The 23,195-nt window shown below is 22.4% G+C and overlaps 8 protein-coding genes across 8 annotated transcripts; 4 read left to right on the forward strand and 4 right to left on the reverse strand. All coding sequences in view use genetic code 6, as the record gives it.

Annotated features, from left to right (window-relative positions):
* Positions 1 to 490: 490 nt before the first annotated feature.
* On the forward strand, positions 491 to 2,840 carry TTHERM_00059090 (hypothetical protein; the record flags this gene model as incomplete). Its single annotated transcript, XM_001007641.1, has 3 exons — positions 491 to 1,891; positions 1,936 to 2,006; positions 2,075 to 2,840. 3 exons carry the CDS (start codon positions 491 to 493, stop codon positions 2,838 to 2,840), a joined length of 2,238 nt encoding a protein of 745 aa, XP_001007641.1.
* Positions 2,841 to 3,702: 862 nt separating this feature from the next.
* Positions 3,703 to 4,560, forward strand: TTHERM_00059080 (transmembrane protein, putative; the record flags this gene model as incomplete). Its single annotated transcript, XM_001007640.1, has 1 exon — positions 3,703 to 4,560. The coding sequence occupies one exon, from the start codon at positions 3,703 to 3,705 to the stop codon at positions 4,558 to 4,560; it is 858 nt and encodes a 285-aa protein (XP_001007640.1).
* A 798-nt stretch (positions 4,561 to 5,358) lies between these two features.
* TTHERM_00059070 (hypothetical protein) lies at positions 5,359 to 7,617 on the reverse strand (the record flags this gene model as incomplete). The annotated part of the gene is made up of 1 exon (XM_001007639.2): positions 5,359 to 7,617. The coding sequence occupies one exon, from the start codon at positions 7,615 to 7,617 to the stop codon at positions 5,359 to 5,361; it is 2,259 nt and encodes a 752-aa protein (XP_001007639.2).
* Positions 7,618 to 8,003: 386 nt separating this feature from the next.
* On the reverse strand, positions 8,004 to 9,362 carry TTHERM_00059060 (hypothetical protein; the record flags this gene model as incomplete). Its single annotated transcript, XM_001007638.1, has 1 exon — positions 8,004 to 9,362. One exon carries the CDS (start codon positions 9,360 to 9,362, stop codon positions 8,004 to 8,006), a length of 1,359 nt encoding a protein of 452 aa, XP_001007638.1.
* Positions 9,363 to 10,463: 1,101 nt separating this feature from the next.
* TTHERM_00059050 (myosin) lies at positions 10,464 to 17,060 on the forward strand (the record flags this gene model as incomplete). Its single annotated transcript, XM_001007637.2, has 9 exons — positions 10,464 to 11,560; positions 11,620 to 12,109; positions 12,303 to 13,186; positions 13,248 to 13,368; positions 13,424 to 14,227; positions 14,378 to 16,370; positions 16,436 to 16,689; positions 16,755 to 16,923; positions 16,984 to 17,060. 9 exons carry the CDS (start codon positions 10,464 to 10,466, stop codon positions 17,058 to 17,060), a joined length of 5,889 nt encoding a protein of 1,962 aa, XP_001007637.2.
* Positions 17,061 to 18,245: 1,185 nt separating this feature from the next.
* TTHERM_000059039 (hypothetical protein) lies at positions 18,246 to 18,962 on the reverse strand (the record flags this gene model as incomplete). The annotated part of the gene is made up of 1 exon (XM_012795516.1): positions 18,246 to 18,962. The coding sequence occupies one exon, from the start codon at positions 18,960 to 18,962 to the stop codon at positions 18,246 to 18,248; it is 717 nt and encodes a 238-aa protein (XP_012650970.1).
* Positions 18,963 to 20,125: 1,163 nt separating this feature from the next.
* TTHERM_00059040 (telomerase-associated protein p75) lies at positions 20,126 to 21,994 on the reverse strand (the record flags this gene model as incomplete). The annotated part of the gene is made up of 1 exon (XM_001007636.3): positions 20,126 to 21,994. One exon carries the CDS (start codon positions 21,992 to 21,994, stop codon positions 20,126 to 20,128), a length of 1,869 nt encoding a protein of 622 aa, XP_001007636.2.
* Positions 21,995 to 22,600: 606 nt separating this feature from the next.
* On the forward strand, positions 22,601 to 23,191 carry TTHERM_00059030 (alpha/beta hydrolase family protein; the record flags this gene model as incomplete). The annotated part of the gene is made up of 1 exon (XM_001007635.1): positions 22,601 to 23,191. The coding sequence occupies one exon, from the start codon at positions 22,601 to 22,603 to the stop codon at positions 23,189 to 23,191; it is 591 nt and encodes a 196-aa protein (XP_001007635.1).
* Positions 23,192 to 23,195: the final 4 nt, after the last annotated feature.

Genomic DNA, 23,195 nt, shown 5'->3' on the forward strand with positions numbered 1-23,195 from the left:
TTAAATGTACTCACTCATTCATTTATATATTACAAGCATGCATACATATACTATATACATACATACCTTTAATGTAAAATTGACTCTTTAGATTTGATAAAAAATAAAATAAATTAAAATATTTTTAAATTTGGTTTAATTTTAATAAAAATGATTAAAATAGTTTGATAATTTGATTGGAATTTTAATTTTTAAATTATGGTAGTATTTAATTCATTTTATCAATACAAAATAATTAGAATTTAAACAAATTTTCCTTTAAAAAAAGAAATTACTTTTTTTTTCTTAAAAAAAAGCAATAGATAGATTGATGGGTTATATTAATTTATATATTTTTAGATTATTGTATCTTCACAAATTAATCTTATCATTTATTCATTAATTTATTCAATAAAGCAAACAAGAATATTTTACTATCTTTAAATCTACTTTCTATCAAAAATATATAAAACTAATTAATTTCATAATTTCAAATCTTAATATTTTAATAATGTTTAGTAGGATTTGTGGAAGAGTTTTAAAAAATTCAAGCCTTTTTAAGTAAGGCACAAATAGTGAAAAAACTACTACACTAAATTTCTAACTTAAGAGTTGGTTTGCGCGTAAAGCTAGTCCAAAATTTGGATAAAATGCTAAAAAAAGCGATGAATAAGATTAAACTAAAGGTTAAAATAATGAAAAACCAAATAGAATTTTAACCAGAAAAGAGTAAATTAATTTATTAACAGAAATAAGCACACGAGATAAAGAGCTAACAAAAGATGAAATAAAAAGTTTGATGTAGCAAGATTAGAGAGATAGAGATATGTCGGTTAATATTATAAATGAAGCAAGTTTTAGTGAATATGATAAGCACTTAGATAAGATGATAGAAAAGAGAATAGAAGAAGGTAAAAGTGCAAATGATATAGTTAAAGAAATTCTAGGTCTACAAAAAACTTAAAAGACAATTGGATTCAGTTAAGAATATCAAGATTAAATAAATTAAGCAAAAGAAGAATCTAAAAACTACAACATATTTTAATCCGATAAAGGTTTTCAAAAGTAAGCATCAAGTTATGAGCAATTCTATGATATTTTATAAGAAAATTAAGACAAAGTAGAAAAGTTATCTTTAACTGAACTACCATTCAAAGAATAATTCAAATTGAATCGTAAATTAACTGAATCTGAAAAATTTGAGATTCATTCTAAGGCTGCTGCTGTAGGTAATTATGTATCTAACCCATTTGCTGATAGAAAGAATATTCCAAAGGAAATGCTTGAATTTAGGGTTTTTGAATAAGGAAATCCTGATAGACTTACTTATACTTAAAAGCGTGATTTATTAGCAGAAGTTTAAGAATCAGCTATTGATAGATATGAAGAGTAGAAATTAGAAAAAATAAAGAAAAAGACAATTCTAGCTCAGAAGTTGCATGCAGCTGAGATAGATTAAAAAGAAGATAAAAGATTTAGAGATCTTGTAGAAGTTGATTCAAAGAATACAGAATTGCAAGTTGAAGCTCCTACAGATAAAGAAAAGAGATAGTTAAAAAGAGATTTCGCTGATCCTAGAAGAAATAGTTTCCTTGTATAAGAAAAAAAATTAGAAAACAGTTTATAAAAGCTTGGTATTAATAAATATGATCCTGAAGATGCTGAAGATTATGAAGTCATGGCTGATATCAGTAAGGAGGATTTGTTTATTTAAAAGAAGCTTTCAGAAGAAAATGCAGAGTTTAAGAAGAAAGTAGAAAGACGTAAGAGAATTTAAGAGGTTAGAAAGTTTGAATAAAAATTGAATGAAGTTTAATTCAAAGATGTTGACTATACAGATCCATCACAAAACTTCAAGGGTTAGAATGTTCCTTAACACTCAATCTACACAGATATACCTGATTTGCAAAAAGTAATGTTAAATACGTTTTTGTAAATTAATTTATTTTTTAAAAGTTAAAAGAATTAGCTTAAAAGTACAACGAAATGCAAGTATAAGACTCAAGATGGGATATCCATAAAAAGAGGTAGGATTTTGAATTAAATTTTTAAGAATGGAATATATAATTTTATCAATAATAAAATAAATCAATAGGAGTATGAAGCAACTTTCTTAATATATTAGAGGCTAGCTAACTGGAAATAAAGGAAATTTAGAGAGTGTAACACTTTTTAAACCTATTTAAGTTGATAAAATTAGCTGCAATGAAGCTATGACTGTAATTTATGTCTTTTGGTAACTTTTATAAGAAGAAAATAGTTTTGATCAGGCTGTTAGATAGTTAAGTTTGGAATAATAAGCACTTTATAAATACAAGAGTATGGTTAATAGAATTCATACTGAAAAACAGTTAGAATATAAGTAGAAAATGGAAGAAAAGATTAATGTTAGATTGAATAAGTTTGCTAAATATTTTTCTGGCATGATATGCAGAGATTTAGGATTTAAGTATGGCCCTGAGGTAAGATTTGCAATTAGCACCAAAGAAGAAAAGTAAGCAGAACTTAAAAAAGAAATATCAGATGTCATTCCTGAAATAATGAAAAAGAAGTTATTTGAAAAGTTTGAAAAAGGAGAAATTGATTCGAAAGTTCATAAAGGTAAATTAGCTCTAGACATTGACTAAGCTGTTATAGATTTGGAGTCAAAGCTGGAAGAAAGAATGCAATCAGATTAAACGCTAATTGCTTAAGTCAAGGCTCGTCAAAAATTATAGAAAGACGAGCAACAAAAGAAATTAACAAAAGAACAAAGAAAATAAATTAGAAATAAAAACAACAAAGACGAATTTGGAAAGAAAAAGAAGAAAAAAAGAGAAAACAAACAGAAGAAATTTTGGGATTCATTAGATGCCTATTGAGCAATTAAAAAAAATTAAAAATATTAATTTTCATATTTAACCAGAAAATAAAAATAATAATTAAATTTTTCAATATTTTTAAGGTAAATAAAAAGCCTTTTATTTATTTCTTTTAATCTTAAGATAAAAAAAATAATTTGTGTAATATATTTATAAATTTATTTATGCATGTATGTATGTATGAATGTATATATGTAATCTATATATTTAATCCAAAAAGATTTTATTCCACCTAAAATTTTAAAAATATTGAAGATTTTATTTATCATCTTGTGAACACTTCTTTTTCAAAAATTTATGAAAATTAATATTAGTATGAATTGTCTTTGTTTGTTTGTTTATTATTTATTCATTTCGTGTGATTGTTTAGTATTAATTTTATTTTTCTAAAAGAAAATTATGATTCCTTCTTTTTCACTTTTGATTTTAAAAAAAAGATATTTAGCATTCTTTCTATTTAAATAAATGTAATCAAACCAAATCTTTTTTTAGAAATTAAAAATGTTAAATTAATAAAATAAAATATACTTATAATCTATGACGATTTTAATTGAATTTATCACCTCTAACTTTATATTTTACTATTTATTTTATGGATACAATTCATCAACATGTGGAACTAAATTTAATAATTTAAACATGCATAACTTGAATTATTTATAAAATTTTATCCTCTTTGATTTATTAATTTATTATTAGATTATATGAATATTTTTATTGGTATTAATTTTAATCATCAAATCTATCTTAAATAATATAATCAAAAAACAATTAAAAAATTAAGAAATTTCGTAATTTAAAAAAAAAATAAAATAGGACAAACAATTTTTCAAAATTTATTTAGGTTTAGTTAAAAAGTTTCATGGGAAATATTAATGCAGCTGCAAAATGGGCATTTGTTCCATCTCCTACTGATCCTAAGCATTTAAAATATCCTCACGCTATATTTTCATGCCTTTTAGGGTTTGTATCAACTATTTTATTGTCTGGAAAAATATAATAATTAATAGAAAGTCAATATCCTAATTTGAAAGAAGGATTACCTCAATTTGCAAAAGATAAAGCACTTCCTCTCCTTATAGTTTATTTAGCATTAATGATGATAGTTCGTATAAAATAAAATGGGTCAACAAGCCTTTATGAAATGCTTTGGGCTTGCAATCTTGCAATTGTGATGATGATATGTGGTATTATCCGTAATAGTGCATTAACTGTAGGAGCAAGTTTAGTTATTATTTCAATTGATTAATGTCTCTGGTACGTTGATATTATTGGTTATCTTTTGACTAAGAAATTCCCAGTGGGTGTAGCTAAATATCTCACTTGGCCCACTACTACAAAATTAAGAATTTTAACTAGCACTCATCACTTATGGTTCATTCCTTTACTTATTTCTATTTTAAAGGGTTCAAAGTAATTGACTCATCATGCTTATTTCTTTTCCTTTGCAATGACTCTATTTTAATCAATTTTAGGACGTATTTTAGCTCCAAGGTATATAAAATAAAATAAAGGTGAAGACATTTATATGAATATAAATTTAGCATATGAACTATGGAAAGATATAAAAGTAAAATTTTTAGCCAGTTTCGACTAAGCTCCTGGATATTAAGCTGTCCCTTTCAGTAACTTTTGCTGGAACAGTGGAAATTATATTTTCTTTTTAATATTAAAATTAATATTATTTATAATAAGAACAATTTCTCCAAATGCTTAATGAATTAGTGTTATTTATTTATTTACTTACTTATTTGGGTATTTAAATTGTGTAAAAAATTTAAATTAAACTAATAGTAACTTTTTATCATATTGATTATAATATTAATTTAAAACTTCTCTATCTATTTAAGTCATAATAATTACAAAAAATAAAATGTAGCTTATAATAAAACATATTCTGAAGAATATTTTAAAATTATAAATTGAATTGTGTTTAAGAAAAAGTAAAAGATTTTCAAGCAATATTTATATTCTAAAATTTGCAAAATTAGAATTTTTTTCTTTTAGAAAATTTTAAAACAATCAATCAACCTTTCAATCAATAAATTATTTTTTAATTTTTCTAAGTGTTAAAGCAAATATTAGATATAAAATAATTGAAAATCATTTATTGTATTATTTTTTAATAATTATAAATATTAAAGTTATCAGTTTGTTTTTATATAACTAATATTTTCTCATTAATTAAGACAAATAAATAGCTCAATTAACATGATTTTGGGTCTTAATAAAAATCACTTTTAAAAATTTCAAAACTTTACCTGAAGAGATTTGGTTATTTTTAAATAAATATTAACCCCCCAAAAAAAATTTAAAAGTTTTATTAGGAGAGGGTGTTAATTAATATATGAGAATTTACAGTATCACAATAAAGAAAAATCAAATTAAAATTTAAAAAAAAACATTTTTAATTGTTAGACTTAAACTTTAAAAACAAATAATCTTGAAAACAATAAATTCTTAATATTAATAAATTTATTTATTTATTTTTTTATTAAAATGTCAGTCAATCAGTGAGTCAGTCTTCAAACACATTATTTATAAAAGATAATTCAGCATAAGTAACTTAATCTTACTTTCTATAATTTTTAACGTGGAATATTGAAAAGCAGTTAAATATAAATTCTCCTTCTTAGTATTTAGAACGTTTAATTTTTTTTGGTCTACACTTTTCAAAATCTTCGTTATTAATATCAAAAGTAATCTCAAAAATCATTGGATTTTTTTATCCTAGTATTGCAAATTATAAAGCTATATCTCTCTTTAAACTACTAGAGGAGAAGTTAAAAGTTACAAATGTAGTTCCTTTTGGAAAATCTTTTTAGAATTTTTCAGTATCTATGTTTATACCTCGATAAAGCGTAAAGTTTTCTTAGTTAAATATTTCTTTACAACTATCATTGTAAACTTATATTGAATATCTAAGAGTAGTAATTAAGTATGATGCACTCTATAGAATTTATTCATTTAGATATGACATTAGTTCTTAAATAAAGTTGCAAAATTAATTAGTTGTATAAAATTCTATAATTTTATCCACATTTATGAAAAACTCACTAAATTTTTCAGAAAGAGCATCAATTTTTTCATTTTTTTTTCCTAAACATTTGTAAATATTTTCTAAAATATTTTAAAATTCTGTTTTAGTCTTTATTACTATTTCTTATGCACAGTAGTCTTTAGACATATACCTAATTAAATCAAATTCTTCAAATTCCTTTAATTTTTTTATGTCGTAGTTATAAATTCTTTCTTTTTTTTTTTATTACAAAGTCTCTTCTATTTTAAGAATAATTTAATTAAAATCTTTGCTAATAATAGAAATATTCTTTTTATTTTCAAATAATTTAAGGTATTCACTAATACAGTTACAGTAAATTATAATACTCTTCAAAAAGCATGAAATTCTATCATATTCTTCTTTTATCAGACTTCCTGATGCAATAAATATGAATTATAGATTCAATTCTTTTTCAGTTTGCTATTCTAACTTTTAATAAACTGTACACTACGATATAAAAGATTTTGTTAAATCTTCTTGAGTACTATGACCATCAAGTAAATTTAAGTTTAATTCTGTATTAAATCTTTTTATTTTCAAATTTTAGTTAATTTTATTATTCATTTCATATTATTATTAGAATTTATCGTTTAAATAATTCTAAAATTCATTAAAGTTTTCAAAGCCTTTCACTTCTACCCAAGGAAATTTTTACCTTAATTTAAAAATGTATTTTTAATTATCATCACTTTTAATATTCTTGTCTATCCAAATTATTATTTGTGAAGAATTAAAAATATTATCATTCCAAACAACTGAATGACTCTTTTATCTAAACTGATCATTAGATTTTATATTCATACAGCTGCTTATACTCGACCTCCTAGATTATATACAGCTTTCTAATGATCTAAATTCATCTTAATTTTTTTATATGATGTTCATTTATAGTTAGTTTAATTATATGAATTCATCTTTGACTTGTATATCTTCTTTATTAGTTTATGGGAAGACTATTTACTAGGAGAGTTAATTTTAAAAATAATAGGGTTGTTATATCTGCATTTAGCTTTATTATATGATTTGATTTTATGATTGTAGATAATCTTATTTTAATTTAAAATATTTTTTCACTTTTTACTTATAGTTCATCACATATTGAGAAATATCATTTATTTGCTTATCAATTTATGTTTTTATATTGCCAAGTGCTTGATTAATATTTCTTTAAATTTGTTCAGAATTTTTATTATTTAATATTTGTTTAATATTAAGTTCAAAGCTAATACTTCTATTTATAAACCAAATTTATTAGACTATTTATTAATCATCTAATTCATTTAAATTATTGACAAAGCAATTTTTTAAATAGTTTTAAAGATCTTTGGTTAATTAATGTATATCATCTAAATTGATAAAATTTATTATTTCTTAGAATTCATTTAATTTATCAAGAATTTGTTTGGAATAAGAAATGAGTGAATCTTAAAATGAAACCAAAATATTCTTTATTTTGTTTTTACTAAATTCTTCTGTAATTAATATGTTAGTTTTGTTAACTAGGCCATTTTTATTGAAAAAATTCCAAATTTTTCTTGATTCTTATATCTAATTGCTTAACAATTCTTAATATGAGCCAATTACTTACTATATCTAAAACAAAATATTTTATTTAGCTTTATCAAAATTATAACCTCTAATAATATTAATAATTTTTTTGGCCGCTTCATTCAGGAGGTCTATCTATTATTTATTTGCATTATTAGCTGCTATCATTTCTTTATTATTTTTATTTATCTCACAAATTTTTTAAAAAAATTTATTTCTTAATATTAATTAATTTATTCATTCATTCAATTATGTTAACACTCAATATTTTTTTATGTATTCAAAAAATTTTTTTCATTTAAATATTCTAAATGAAATATCATTTATAAATACTTAAGATGAAAATTTCTTTATTAATTTAATATTCTAAAAGCTTTATCAAAAATATAAATGATAAATCTCTTTCAATAAATTTAATAATTTGAAATAATTATTTTATTTTCATGAAAATCTAAAATGCAAAAATTATAAAATTTATTATTAAAATAATGAATAATTTTTTCTTTAGTACTTACTAATTAGAAAATAGAACAAATAATAATAAATAAATAATATCATATTTTATTAAACTAAATTGGTTCAAGCTAGTTCTTCTTTTTATGAGTTTAAGGAATTGGAGTATTTTCTTGTTCAGAGTGCTACTCCTCTTTTTTTCTTTCAATTTCAGCTTCTAGTTCTTGGTAGTTTTATAAAAGATTAGATAAGTTAGGCATAGCAACTTTTTGAGGTATAAGCTTATTTTAAATCCTTTGTTTGATATGATGATATCTGAGAATGTAATCTCCAAAGCCTCCATCTATTTTTATAAATGGGTCTTTTTGGGTTTCAGCCAACTTTTTTTTATTGATTTCTTCTTACATATTAGAGGAAAAAAGCTAAGAATTCTCATTTTCATTATTATTATTATCTAATTAATACTTTTCTTCTATTATTTATATTGCTTTATCTATGTAAGGAGTGTGTATTATTTCTGTTTTGGTTTTATCTCCATGCTTTTTTTTATTTTTCTCACTCATCCCAGTAGCAAAATTTATTTCAAGTATCTTTTTTTTTGGAGAAGGTACTAAAATCTCCTTCAACTAAAAATTCTCATCAAATAATGAAGTCTTCGCGGGAGAGAGGCTTGATTATTAAGTTTTTAGCTTTTTATGCTTATTTAATTAACTTTGCTGTTACTAAAAGCTATTTGTTATTTAATAGCTTTTGTTAATTATTTAAGAGCCTTCGCTTAATTTTGTAGTTGCTGTAGGAGGAAGTGAAAGTATTCTACTGCGAGGTTTATTAATTGTTTTTTTAAAATTATTTTGAGGGGAATCTCCTATTGGAGCAAGAGCAAATAAACTGTTATTCAAATTTTATTTTTATTTATTTAACCAAAGATTCATATCTAGATTAAAGCAAGTCTATTAATTTATATGATTTAATTCATTAAAAGGTGTTGCAATATTAAACATTGCATTAGCCAGTATCTTATTCCTATTACAATCACTCGTTTGGTATGTGTAGTCTGAGTTATCTCTTTGCTCTTCATCGAAACGGTGTTTCCTTTTTATTTATTGGATTAGGGAGTAGTAATTATCATTGAGACTTCCATTCCTAAATTTTCTAGTTTAATTCAATGCAGTCTTAAACTCATTTAAACGCTTATAATTCATTTCCCCTATATTTGTGCTATTAAGTATAGGCAATTCTAGTAATTATTTCTCTGGACTGAAATGTCTACTTGGCTAATGATTATTTCTTTGAATAGAAAAAAATTTTTATTGTTGATGCTCATTTTTGAAATAGTTTTTTTTCTCTTAACTTCCTTAATTCAAGCTGCTACTAAACTAAGGAAAAATTTTAGATGGCGTTTCAAATTAGCTTGGTCTTTCATGCTATTAATACGTTATAGTAGTTTTATTTTAGCTCATTTAAATAACAGCAAAATAACTAATAACAAACTAAACTATTTTTAACCTATTATTAGTAATTAAATATTATTTCTTTAGTATCTTGATATACAATAAATTTAAGCTTATTTTATATTCATTTGGTTTTTGATAAATATTTATTAATTAAGATAATACCAATTGATATCATTACAAATTACTTGCTTTTTTATTCTTTCTCTAAAGGAGAAAAATAATTAATGAAAATATTAGTTAGAAATGTTATTATTTGAATGGATAAAAACCAATCAAATATTTATTATAATTTGTTCTTTGATTGATTGATTGCTATCAATCAATTATTTTACATTTAGTGAAGATAAATAGTAAAAATAGCTTTTATAATTTACATCTTCTCAATCAACAAAATATATATAAATAAAAATAGATTTTTTTAATTTAAGAATTTCATAACAAAGCAACAGGATTAAGATAATCTTATTTGCAAAATAATAAATTTGTAATTTGTTATTTAAATTAATTTTTTTGTTAATTAAATTTATTTGTTATACCAAATTAGCTCACTTAAATATTCCTAAGAAAATCATTTAAAAACAATTATTTTTATTTGCTTTACCTAATATAGCAGCAATTAAAATAAAAATAACGCACATGCTAATATTCAATTTGTTAGTGAGTTAGCTGCTTTCTTATTTATTTACTTAATTACTTTGTTATTTAGTTACAGATTTATTAAAATTAAATATATTTCTAATATTTCTTGTCATATTATATGATTCAAAAATTTAGCAATCAAAAAAGTAATTTATTTTTACAGTTTAGTTTAAAAAAATATTTTAAATTTAATAGGAAATAAATATCATACTTTTTAAAATTGTGAATGCATATTTTTTGTGGCTCATCAAAAATTAAATTAGAATTAACTCTAAATTTATTAATAAATATCTTTAGGAATACTTTATATGCTCTTTTTTTATTAATTAATTAACATTTAATATTAAGTAGTAAACTATCATAATCATTAATTAATTTTTATCAATTCATCATAAATAATTTTTATAAGTAGATAGATAGGTCTATATATTAATTATTTTTTTAGCCACATAAATACTTTAAGATAATATGATGCAATTTGAGGAAGGAGCACCAGTTTGGTATTCTCTTAAAGAAGGTCTGAAGAATACTTCAAAATAAGCTGATGCACCTGCTTTCGTAGAATCAGTAGTCATTTCTGTAATTGATAAAAATAAATCTTTAATATAATTGCTAGATTAGCCCAGCCCTTCAATACTAAGCTTGCTTAATGAGAAACAAGCTAACTAGGCAAAGCCTTCTAATTTATAAATTCAATAAGGTGGAAATTAAAACTTAATTGTTGTTGATAATATTTTTTTGGAACCTAGATATGATAAAGAGGATGGAGATTATTCTTCAATAAATGATTTAGTTAACCTTCCTTTTTTAAATGAACCTGAATTGCTTAAAGCAATAGCTCAAAGATATGTTTAGGATAAAATATTTAGCTATGTTGGTCCTACTCTTGTTGTAGTAAATCCTTATAAAAGAATGGATCATCTATTTAATGAAAAAACACAAGAATTGTACTAAGAGAAAGTTATTTAAAATTAAGATATTTACTCTGAATAGCCTCACATATTTGGAATAGCTGCTTATTGTATGCAAAGTATTTTGTAAGAAAAAACACTTAAATAAGCGATTGTAATATCAGGAGAGTCTGGTGCAGGTAAGACTGAAAATACAAAATATGCTATGAAATTTTTAACCCAAATGAATGCTTAATTTTAATAGTAAAATACACCTTAAACTTTGACTAATTTGAGAGAAAGCTACTTAAACTTAAAATCTAGATAAACTCTAAAATCAACTGTCTCTATAGAATAAAGAATATTAAACTGCAATCCAATTTTAGAAGCTTTTGGTAATGCTAAAACAACAAGAAATGATAATTCATCTAGATTTGGAAAATTAGTTATCTTGCATTTAAAGGAAGATATTGGTTCTTCATTTTCAATCAAGTAAAAGTAAAAAAAACTAGTAATTTCGTCTGCTTCTCTTACAAACTACTTGCTAGAAAAAAGCAGGATAGTTTAAATTTCGCAATAAGAAAGGAATTATCATATTTTTTATCATCTTCTAAAAGGAGCTGAGCCTCAATTTCTTTCTCAATTAGGATTGAGTCCAGATATTTCTTCTTATAGGTAACAAAAAAGTATTATTTTAAATTAGCTCATACTTATTATTTTTGAACTTCAAAAAGGTATTTAAAAAGTGAGTGCAGTAATGTTGATACTTTATCTGATGAATAGCTGTTTTTAGAAGTTATGTCAAGTTTAGATGATTTGAATTTTACTGAAATAGAATAAAAGGGAATTTGGAATATAGTTAGCTGTGTCCTTTTGTTAGGAAATCTAGATTTTGAAGAAGTTAAAACAACAGGCGATTCTTGCACTATTTCGCCTAAATAGAAATAAACAGTAGAAACTATATGTAAAAAGCTTTAGTGTACTGAAAAAGAATTAAATGACGCTTTAACAACTAAAAAAAGATAAGTTAACAACAATGTTACAACTTCTCCTCTTTCTATCAAAGAGTCAATAGATAATAGAGACTCTTACAGTAAATTTTTATATGAAAAGCTATTCAATTGGATAGTATTTAGATTAAATTAGTCTATTATGGACTAAGACGAAGTAGACTAGTATACATTGCATGCCTTCGCTCCTCAATAAAAGAGGCAAAGCATAACAGTAAACAATTTTATTATTAATTAATTAAATCGTTAAAAATAAATAAAAAATTGAAGGAGATATCTTAAGTCTTTAAAAAATGTTTGTTTGTTTTAAAAGCAGATTAATATTAAATAAGTATTTTCTTGTTTTTGGATAAGAGACTTTGCTCTATTTATGAATTTTATTAATAATTATTTTAATTTTAATAAAGCAAGGGAAGAAGAGATAAATAGAGATTTTAGATATATTTGGGTTTGAGGTGTTTGAGAATAACAGCTTTGAGTAATTGTGCATAAATTTTGCAAATGAAAAGCTTTAATAACTTTATATTAGCTATATTTATGAGGGAGAAAGAAACATATTTAAATAATAAGGATTAGAAAAATATTTAATGGAAATAAAGTATACTGATAATAAATCTATTATAGAGGCTCTTGACAAGCCTAAAGATCCTATTGGAGTTTTTAATTTAATTGATGATTCAAGCAATTTAAGTACTGGAAGTGACTTAAATTTGATATCTCAAATGGAAAGGGAGCATAAATCAAATAGTTAGCATGTTTCCTTTTCTTAGATTTAAAAAACTAATTTTACTATTCACCACTCAACAGGGAGTATTGAATACAATATTACTAACTTTAGGGCAAAGAATAAGGATGAAGTCTCATTAGCATTATAAAACTTAGCTTAATAAAAAACAATTAAGTCAATCATTTAGCTAGGAATTACAGATTTTAATACTTAATAAGTTGGGAGTAGAGTAACAGATAAATTTTTAGGTTCAAAATTCAGACTTTAAATGAAAAAGTTAATGGAAGAATTAAGCTCTTGTGAGTGCCAATTTGTAAGATGTATTAAACCTAATGCATCAAAAAAGGCAGGATTTATATAACCTAGATATTCTCTGAATTAAATAAACTGTCTTGGTGTTTTAGAGACAATCCGTGTCAGGAAATAAGGGTATGTTTACAGAGCTGATTATTTTAGATTTTATAAAGACCACTGGGAGCTATATCCACCAAATTTCAATGAAATTAAAGCAGATGTAACTACTATGTTTTAAAAAATAACAGATTATTAAAGACTAAGTTAAAAGTAATATTTACTTTAGAATTTCAAGAATCACTTTTTAATAGAGTTTTACATCAAATATTAGATTAGTGGAGATGAATGTTGACCAAAAATAATTAGAATAAAATAATATTTTATTTGGAAATAGCATGATTTTTATAAAAGAAAGTGCTTTAATGATCCTAACATCAAAGCTGATACAAACAGTAAAAATAAATAATTTTAATAAAATCATAAATTTATTTATTTAATTAATATTAGAAAGAAGAAATCAATCGCAATGTTAAATTAATACAGAAATTGTTTAGAAATTACAAGCTTAAAAAATGGTTAAAAAACAGAAAGAAAGTTAAACAATTTTTGAAAGGATTAATTTATAGATTCAGATATTTAAAATCTGATGTTGTTGCAAAAATAAGAGGAATGAGGAAAGCTAAGGAATTAGAAGCAAAGCAAAATATTTCTGCTAAGAAAATTTAAAAAATGATCAGAAATTTTATCTTAAAGAAAAGAATGAAAGAAATCAGGGCAGCTTTGATGATATAACGTGCATATATTATGTACAAAAAGAAAGAATATTACAAATAGAAACTTAAAGGTATCAAGGAGTTTATAAAATCGAAATTTTTGATGTTAAAGGAAAGATCAATTTATAAAAAAAAGCTTAAAAGTATCCTACAAATATAAAAGTGGTATAAAAAAAATTTACAATAGAGATAAATTGAAATGTGCAAAAAAGTCATTATGGTAATTAGTTAATCGCTTGACAAGTCTTGGCTAAAAATCAGAAATATTTCAGCTATTAAGATTCAATCCCTAGTTAGAATGTTCTTGGCTAAAATTAACAACTACGGTATTGTAAAACAATCAAGAGAAGCTAAAAATGTAATTCTAGAAAGAAAAGCTATCTAAAAAATTTAAAGGTATTGGAGATATAGAAATTTTTATTTATCAATGAAAAGATATAGAAACGCTGCTTACAGAATACAAGCCTATTTCAGAAAAAAGTGGTGCTCTGCTCTATTTCAGCTTATCAAAAAGAATACTAAATTCATTTAGATGCATGTAAAATAAATTTACTTTAACAGAATATTTAGTTATTATTTAAATTAAAAACCTTTTTTCTCTCATATTGTTTTATTCAAATATTATTTCAATCTATTTTTTTAGTTTAAAATTTTATGAGATTTTATTTTTCATAAATAATTTCTAAAGGTAAGGTCTTGGTTGAATTAAAAATATTTTCTAACTGAGAAATGGGTTAAATATGATTGGAATTCAGTTAAAAGAGATGAAATGCTTAATTAGCAAAACTTGGTCATTCTTGGAATTCCTTATAAAAAAAATTTGGTGAAAAACTTAAAATTTTAAGAATTAAAAAATTAGTTTTATGAGTAGCACACTGTATTAAGCTTACAAAGAGCCTAAAAAAAAATTGAGTATTTATAAAAAAAACAAAAGAACCTGGATAGATAAGATAGTTTAGCAAAATTAGCAGCTTTAAAATAAAAGATAAAATCTTAGAAAAGTATTGTTTTATCTTCAGCGAAGGTAAGTCAATAGCAATCTATTTAAGAATTCGAAGATTTAGGCTTAGATTAATAGTTAAAAATCCTAAAATCATCTATTAAGTTAGGAGGAGCAGAAAAGCAGGAGATATAAAAATAATCTCCAATTAATGAAATTAATATTAAGCTTGATGATTGTTTAAATGGTATTGATTAAAATATCTTAATGTAAAATTAATTTGGCAAAATATAAATGTAAATAACCTTGAAAGATAATGATCAATATTAGACTTAAGTAAATGAATTCACTTCAAATAATTAGCCTAAAATTTAAGAGTATTACTATCATGATTTGGGTCTTGAAAAGGATCATATATTATATGATTTTAATTCAGAAAGCAGAAAAAAGCAAGTTTAAAGTTAGCTACAGGCAAAAAGAATGTCAGTTGATGTGATAAAGCTAAATACTATTTTACTTGATTTCGATTAATAACCATAATCACATGAAATTTATACTTCTTAAATATGGGCACAGCATTACTAGGATATTCAGAGTGAACTTGAGTAATCAAACTCTTCAATTTTAAAAATTTTTATTGGAGATTCTTATACTACAATAGTCGGAGATAACTCAGTCTGTTATACGTTTGGAGATGAGTTTTTAAATCATCAAGTTCACACAACAGATTAATAAATTTATTATAGTCCTGATAAGTTTTTAAATGATTAACCCTTATAATCTAAAATAAGTTAATCATCTAATAGATATTAGTAATAAACCAAAAACACATCTAACATCTATGAAAGTCCAAATCTACAAAGATAAATTCCTAATTACTAAGCACAATTATATTCTACTCCTCAAAAAAAATTATAAAATGATCTCATACCCTCTGTACTTTAAAATAATCCTCTATTTGTTTAATTAGAAACTTAAAACTATTAATAGAATAGTTAAAAAAAATTTTAAAGTAGCTATAGTCCATAAGACTAATACAATAACTCTTAGCAAAAATTAAAAATGAACTAAAATAATTCAAATAATAGCTTATATAATAGCTTGAGAAAGTAAGCTGGTCTTTTCTAAAACTAAGAACCACCTGAACAAATCTCTACTTAAACTTTAAACACCTAAAATAATATTTCATATTAAACCGAAGAATAATTTAATCCACCTAAAAAGGTGATAAAATGCAAAATAGATAAAATAAATAGCATTTTCAAGGCTAATAATCAGCTGTTCATTCAAAATTAACTAAAGGATATGTATTGCTGGGGAGACAATAGTCAATTTGAAATACCCTTTTTTGAAGATATTTATTTGTATGAAATTTCTAAAATTGATCCTTAAAAATCATAGTAAATTTCTTAAATAGATTAGCAAGCCATTTCTAATTAGTTTTTTTATTTGTTAACTGATGGAGATGTTTTACACTATAATTATAAAAAATCTATTGACTTTGAAAGAATCAGATTCCCTGTCTAAATATCTTAAATAAGCTGTGGAGGTCATTTTACTATGTTTTTGTCAATTTAGGGTACACTATTCTCTTCTGGCTAAAATACTTCAGGGGAATTAGGTCATGGTGATAGACTATTTAGAAAAAGTCCTTAACTTATAAGCTCATTTAAGAAATTTGGAGAAAAGATCAAATAAGTATCTTGCGGGCTAAAGCATACAATATGTCTCACAGCATTAGGTATTTATTAAATTATATCGTTTAAAAAAAACATCATATATCTTACATTTATTTTTTAATATCAGGAAAGATTTTTTCCTGGGGAAACAATAGATTTGGGTAACTAGGTGTAGGAGATACTAAATATAGATCAAATCCATAATTAATTTTTGTGAAAAGTAAATCTATAGACTCAATCAATTCATTTTTGCAAGTTAGAGCTGGTTTAAGATCAAGCATAGTTTTAACAATTGACAAGCGTCTAGCGTGGTGGGGAACGAACTCATGTTTAGATCACTAAGTATTTCCAATTGAATTAAATTTACAAGATTATAAAAATGTAATTTGTTAATTTTTGATTATTAATTACAAAATTAATTTATAAAATTTGAAAATTAAATTAAGGATTTGAATTCTAAAGAATTGATACCTATTAAACTAATGAGTAGCTGGAGTAAAAATCTTAGCCTTTTTTATATTATTGTAGCTGATATTACATATTGTTATAGCTAAAACAAAAGTGTAATCATTAAATCTCTACAGTCTCTTTCTTAGAAATGGGAAGACTAGCAAAGTAATTAAAAAATTGTTTTTCAATTTAACTAAATTTTTTTAATAATATAATTTATTGTAGTTTTCCCTAGTGCAGATAAAAACATAATGAAATACATACAAATAAAAGGGATGAGATAAACTAATATAGAATAGTGATCATTTTATGTATATATTTACACTAAGCTTATTTATAATAATTAACTTAAACTGTAATAATTTTATTTGTAAAAAAAATATGTAATTAATTTATTCATCTTATAATAAATAGTATTTAGTAAAAATAAGTGTTGATAAATATTAACCATACTTCATTAGTAAATTATAAAGTCAATAAATAAAAAATTTATTTATATTTTTTCAAAAAATATCCAAAATAAATAACTATTTAATTATAAAAGTTATTAGGAAAGTAAATATTTTCAAAATAAAAAGTGAATTTTATTTAATTTTTTAAAACTTAAATAGAAATGATTTTTTATAATAAAAAGCATATTTTTATTTTATTCATCTTAATTTTATTAAAAAATATTAAAAAAAGAATAAAATATTCATAATAAACCTTTGAAGAAATAAATGACTTATAAAAAAAAATATTTAATTATTTATTTTATTTGAAATGTTAATGATGAATTTATTATATCTATAAAAAAGGTGATTATCCCTTCTGAATTTCTCTATATTTAAGATTGAGTAGTAATTATATTTATTATAAATACTAATAAATAATTTAGTTATTGTATTTTTGAATAGAATAAGAAGCTAACAATAACTATAAGTAATTTAAAATATAATTCTTCAATTTTTATCTAAAAAATGAAGGAAATTTCATATAATTTGAGCTTTAAATATTTTTAAATTAAATTGAAACAATTTTATTGATAAAAACCCTTACCAATTGGTTTGATCATTTCTTAAATCATAAAATGTAATTTTAGAATAATAAATGGATATTTTTACTAAATAAAGTAAAAATCCGTTATTCAAATAAAATGCTTTCATACTTTCAAAAAATAAATAAGTAAGCTTTATATAATCTACTCTAAAATCTTAAATTGAAATAATTTTACTTTATAAAATTGATAATTTTTTTACTCATTTATCAAAATATAAAATGCAAATCTTAGAAGAACACATGAAAATTTGAATAAACTAAATAAAAACAGTTATTAACATTATACTTAGATATTTTTTTATAAATTAAGAAGCAAATTTTAAATAATTTACTTTAACAGAAAAATATTCTTAACTTTAAGAAAATTGCTTCTAATGATTAATAAAATAAGAAAAATAAAATAAAAATTAATTAGATACATCGTTTTAATTAAATTAATTATTAAAATATCAAAATTTGATGCGTGCTTCCTATTTAATTATTTTCTTTTAATTAATTTCTTGGTTTATTTTGTGTGTATTTATTTATTTTTAATTATTTTTAATTATTCTTAATTTTTCTGAGTTTTTTCTTAATTTATTTTTTCTTTTTAACTGATTTTTTAATTATTCCTTAATTTATTTTAATTGATTCTTTTTTTTTAATTAATTTTTTTAACTGATCTTTTTTCTTTTTCTTTTTATTGTAAATATCTAAATCACTATTAATTACTTATTTTTAATTCTTTTTAATCTTTTTTCTTTTTTCTTTTTTCTTTTTAATGTTTTTATACTTTTTATCTTTTATTTTATACTAAGAGATGATGATTTAAAAAAAAATAGCTGCTTAACTAACTAAATTGTATTTTAAAAAAAGTCTAAATTCTAAAAATATTTTTATAACTGTCTCTTTATCTTTTAATTTCCTATTTTTTATATTAGTTTTTGTTCATTTCGGAACTTTGAGGAATAGTTTGTGATTTGATGCTCCAATCCCTTGTCGGGATTAAATTATATACGTTCTTATATTGTACTAATGTGATGTAGATCTTGTTTAAAAACTTAGTGGATTGTTTTAATTTTTTCCTGGATTGGTATTGGGATTTTCCTTAAAAACGTTTTATCTTGTTTAGATGGGTTTTTTGCTTTATTTAAGGAGTTTTAAAAATTTGCGTATGAATAATTCATAAATCTCAATTAATTGTTTTCGTATCAATAGTGAAGTAGGGATTGAATCGATAGGAGAAAAGTTTTGCTTTTTTTCCGTAACCCTAATGTTCTTCAGCTATTGAGTACTACTAGCAATCAAAATCAATTAATGGCATCATTACATACTTAATCTATATCTACATCTATTATTTGAGCATTAGTATTTATATTACTTGTATATTTGAGACTTCGTCTCTATTAATTTTTTTCTTAATTAATTTTTTATATTAACAAATAATAAAAATTTTCAAGATTTGAACATTGAAAAATTCTTTTCTTTCAACTGACAAATAATTAAGGAAAAATAAATTATTAAAGAAAGTAATAAAATTTTATATTAATTATCTAAATATATTGTTTCTAATGTTAATTAATCTTAGACTCAATTAAAATTTCAAATAAAAAAGTGTGTTTTTTTTCTTAGATTTAAATTGCTCATTTTAACCCCTCAAAAATTAAATCAATAATTTTTTTTCAGATTGTAAATGAAATACAAAATACTCAAAGATTAACATTTTTGGATAGAAATGTAATAAGAGTAAAAAATAAAAGTTATGCAACATTTGATTTTAAATTCATTTAAGATAAAAATTTAATATCGATTTTAAAAATATCTTATTTCACTTAATTACTATGAGTAATACGTGATTAGATTTAATCTTTAAATGCAAACAAAAAAATTTAAATAATGATTAAAAAAGCAACTTTAAAAAATTAATTTAACTAAATTTTTATTTTTATCTTCAAAGTTAATAGAAATAATTTTATGTAAATAATATAAATTTAATCTGAAAGTAAATTTTTAAGATTATTTTAATAATTGAACTTAAAAATAAAAAATCGATGAATAAATGAATTAAATTTCTGAGTATCATTAAAGATATAAAGATTTTTTAATAATAAATATTATGCCTATATTATTGTATTTTAAATAATTATTTAAAATTTATTAAGATTGATATGCCAAATTTTTCAAATAAATTTCTTTTGAAAAAATAAATAAAGATTTAAATATATAGAATAGAATTGCTGTTAAATAATTAGTTCAATATTTAAAGATATTTATAAATAGTAATAATTTACAAATAATTTTTTATTTAATTATTTTAAAACTCAAATAAAGAAATAATTTATTTTCATTCTCAATTTAACTAATCTATTTGTATTTTTAATTAGTTTATTTCTTCTATAATTTTAAGGGCTGATAGTTTTATATCTTCTTGTGGAAACACATACATTACTTTTAAACAAGGAATAGGCTTTAAACATATTTTTTATCCTTATGAGTAATTTGTAGAAATATAGGTTCCATTTACAAAAATTTGTTGCTTATTTTTGCTTTTAAATTTTTCGTAATACAATTTAGATTCCTACAAATTATTATCTTCTGTAAAGTTTTAAATAAATTTTTCACTTTCTATCCTAAGATTTTCATCTTAAATGATTTATTACTAGGAATTGAAAATTTTGTTATCTATATCTGCAAATGGATATGCAACAATACAATTAGTAATATCTTTGTTAAATATTTTATCTTTAAATTTAATAATAGATAGTGGGTAATCTTTATTAAAGCTGTAATAAAGCTATATAAAAGTTTCATTTTTAGTAAGGTGTAGGTGCAGTTCTTTCTTTTCGCTTTCAGTTATGTTAAAGAACTGTGCTGCTAAATCATCGTAGAGATAAATGTATGCTTGCTATTCTAAAAAATGTTAGTCTTAAACAAGAACTTATATGTTGTAGCTAATATAACTTTGTTACCCTTTACAATTTATACAATTTTTCAATCCCACAGTCCATTCTTATTTACAATTTAGACAATTTAAACGTATTTTAAAATATTTTACTTTTTTTACTCTTACTTAAAATTTCATATTAGAACGAATCATTACTCCTTCGTCCTCTAAAAGTTTAGAAATATTACTAAGTGGTAATTTGTTATAACTTTTTATCAAATCTTTACAGAGCAATTCGTTCTTTTATATGTCAAATCTACTAAAAAATTCAACTCCTTTATGTGAAACCAAAAAGTTTTTCACATTTGAGTTGTTAGGTTAAACTCCAGAAGAATAAAAAAATGAAATCATAAACAATTTCAAATTTTTAGTGAAGTGTTTTAAAGATTAAAATATAAGTATACGTTAAAATGGTTTTAAATAAAATTATAATTATTATTTAGCTTCTTGGTCTTCATTATCGTATACAAGATAAACTTCTATAAAATCCATATAGTTTTTTCCATTAGCTACTTTAAGAATATAAAATCTATCTCTACGGGAATTCAAATAAACTTAGTCAATAAGTTCTTCTATTTATAAAATGTTTTTACCTTCTTAAACTTGCAAAATAACTCCCTCAAAAGAATTCACAACTTTTGGTTAAAGTAATTTAAAGTGGGTTGTATTTAGTGGCTTCGGCATCTATGAAATTTAGATAGAGTAGTTTGTTTCAAATACGAATTCATTAGAATTAAAGCTATCAGATAACCTGGTGAGAGTAGAAATAAAATCCATAGAATCATCTTCTAATACATGCGAAGACTCATCAATAAGATAATATAATTAGCAATCTACAGAGCTTTAAAGATCTTCAGAATCCATAAATTCAACAACATTATTATTTTTATTTTTATTGAGCATCTAAAAAACTTATACATTATGCATTATGTAGCACTAATATGGTTTTTTGAAAAATTATATTAATTCTCTTTCTATTTCCAAGTTCTTAGCAATAATATTAAATTAGATTTTCTTTTTACCATATAAATACTCGCCTTAAAATATGCGCCTTTTTGCTTAAGTTTTTTCATTTATTAATAGCAGGGTAGGATTCACTGATATAAACTTGTACAAAAAAGTAATTCTGCTAAGATCAATATCATCATCTGCCAAAAATTTTTTATCGCTAGGTAAACTGCTACTTATTCCATTTTTTATATAGTCAAAAGACTATAAATATAATTTTTTGACATCTTCAAGTATTTTTAAATTCAAATCTTCTTCAATTTCCATTTATTTTTGTGAATAACTTTGAAAATAAAGATAGAGTTAATGGAATTTTATTGATTGATACACCTATAATAAATAATATCATAAATAAATAAATAATTAAAAAATACCTTCCAATATTTTTGCTTAATAGTAAGACGATTATTAGTAGCAAACATCTACTTTTGATACAAAAATCAAAATTTAAAAATAAAATCTTAATTATTTTACCGCGATATAGATAAAAATAATAAGATTATTGATTATTATTTAATTAAATAAAATAAATCAGAATGTATGAAAAAATAGAATTTAAAAGATATGTCTTAATCTTAAAAATATATAACAAAAAAAGCATATTTTATCAATTAGATGTTTAAGTGTTCTCAAAAATGTTATTTTATCTTTTTGATTTTTATAAATATGGTTTATGACAAGAAAATGCTTAAAAAAGCTAACTCTACTTATATTTTAAATATAAATATTTTCAACTTTTATTAAATAAATTATTGGATTTGCAACCTGTCTATTAATCCAATAATAAATTGATATAATATTCAGATATTTATATTTCTTTTTGATTATAAATAAATTAATAGATATCAAATTTTATTTATTTTTCAAATAATTATGAATATCCAGAAAAAGGCTAACTTAGTAATTTTTATACACGGATTTAAAGCAAGTTCCCTTTCAGCAAAGGGCATGTATCTTAAAGAATAGTTTGAAGATTTTATTAATCCTTCGCTTCCTATTTCTCCAAAATTGCAATTTATAACTCTTGATTAATTAGTCTAAGCTTTTTCTTAATTTTATCACTAGATTACATTAATTGGAAGTTCTTTAGGTGGGTTTTTATCTATATGCTTGTTAAAAAAATATCCCAATTTATGCAAAGTAGTTTTGATTAATCCAGCAGTTCATTGTGAAGTAACTTTATCTAAGTATATTGGTGAAAATGAAGATTTTGGTGGCACAAAGTTTGTATTAAATAATACTCATATTTAGGAATTATCAGATTTAAAGACTACATTAGATGAGTAAACTTAAAAAGAGAGAGTATTGCTTCTTGTCTAAACAGGTGATTAACTGCTAGATTATAAAGAAGCACTTTAGTATCTTCCTCATGCATAAACAGATATTTATCAAGGAGGAGATCATTCCTATATTAATTTAGATTAAAAAATGGATTTGATAAAAAATTTTGTTAACTCTGTCTGATGAG

Source organism: Tetrahymena thermophila (assembly GCF_000189635.1).
Source record: "Tetrahymena thermophila SB210 genomic scaffold scf_8254811, whole genome shotgun sequence".
NCBI lineage: Eukaryota > Ciliophora > Oligohymenophorea > Hymenostomatida > Tetrahymenidae > Tetrahymena > Tetrahymena thermophila.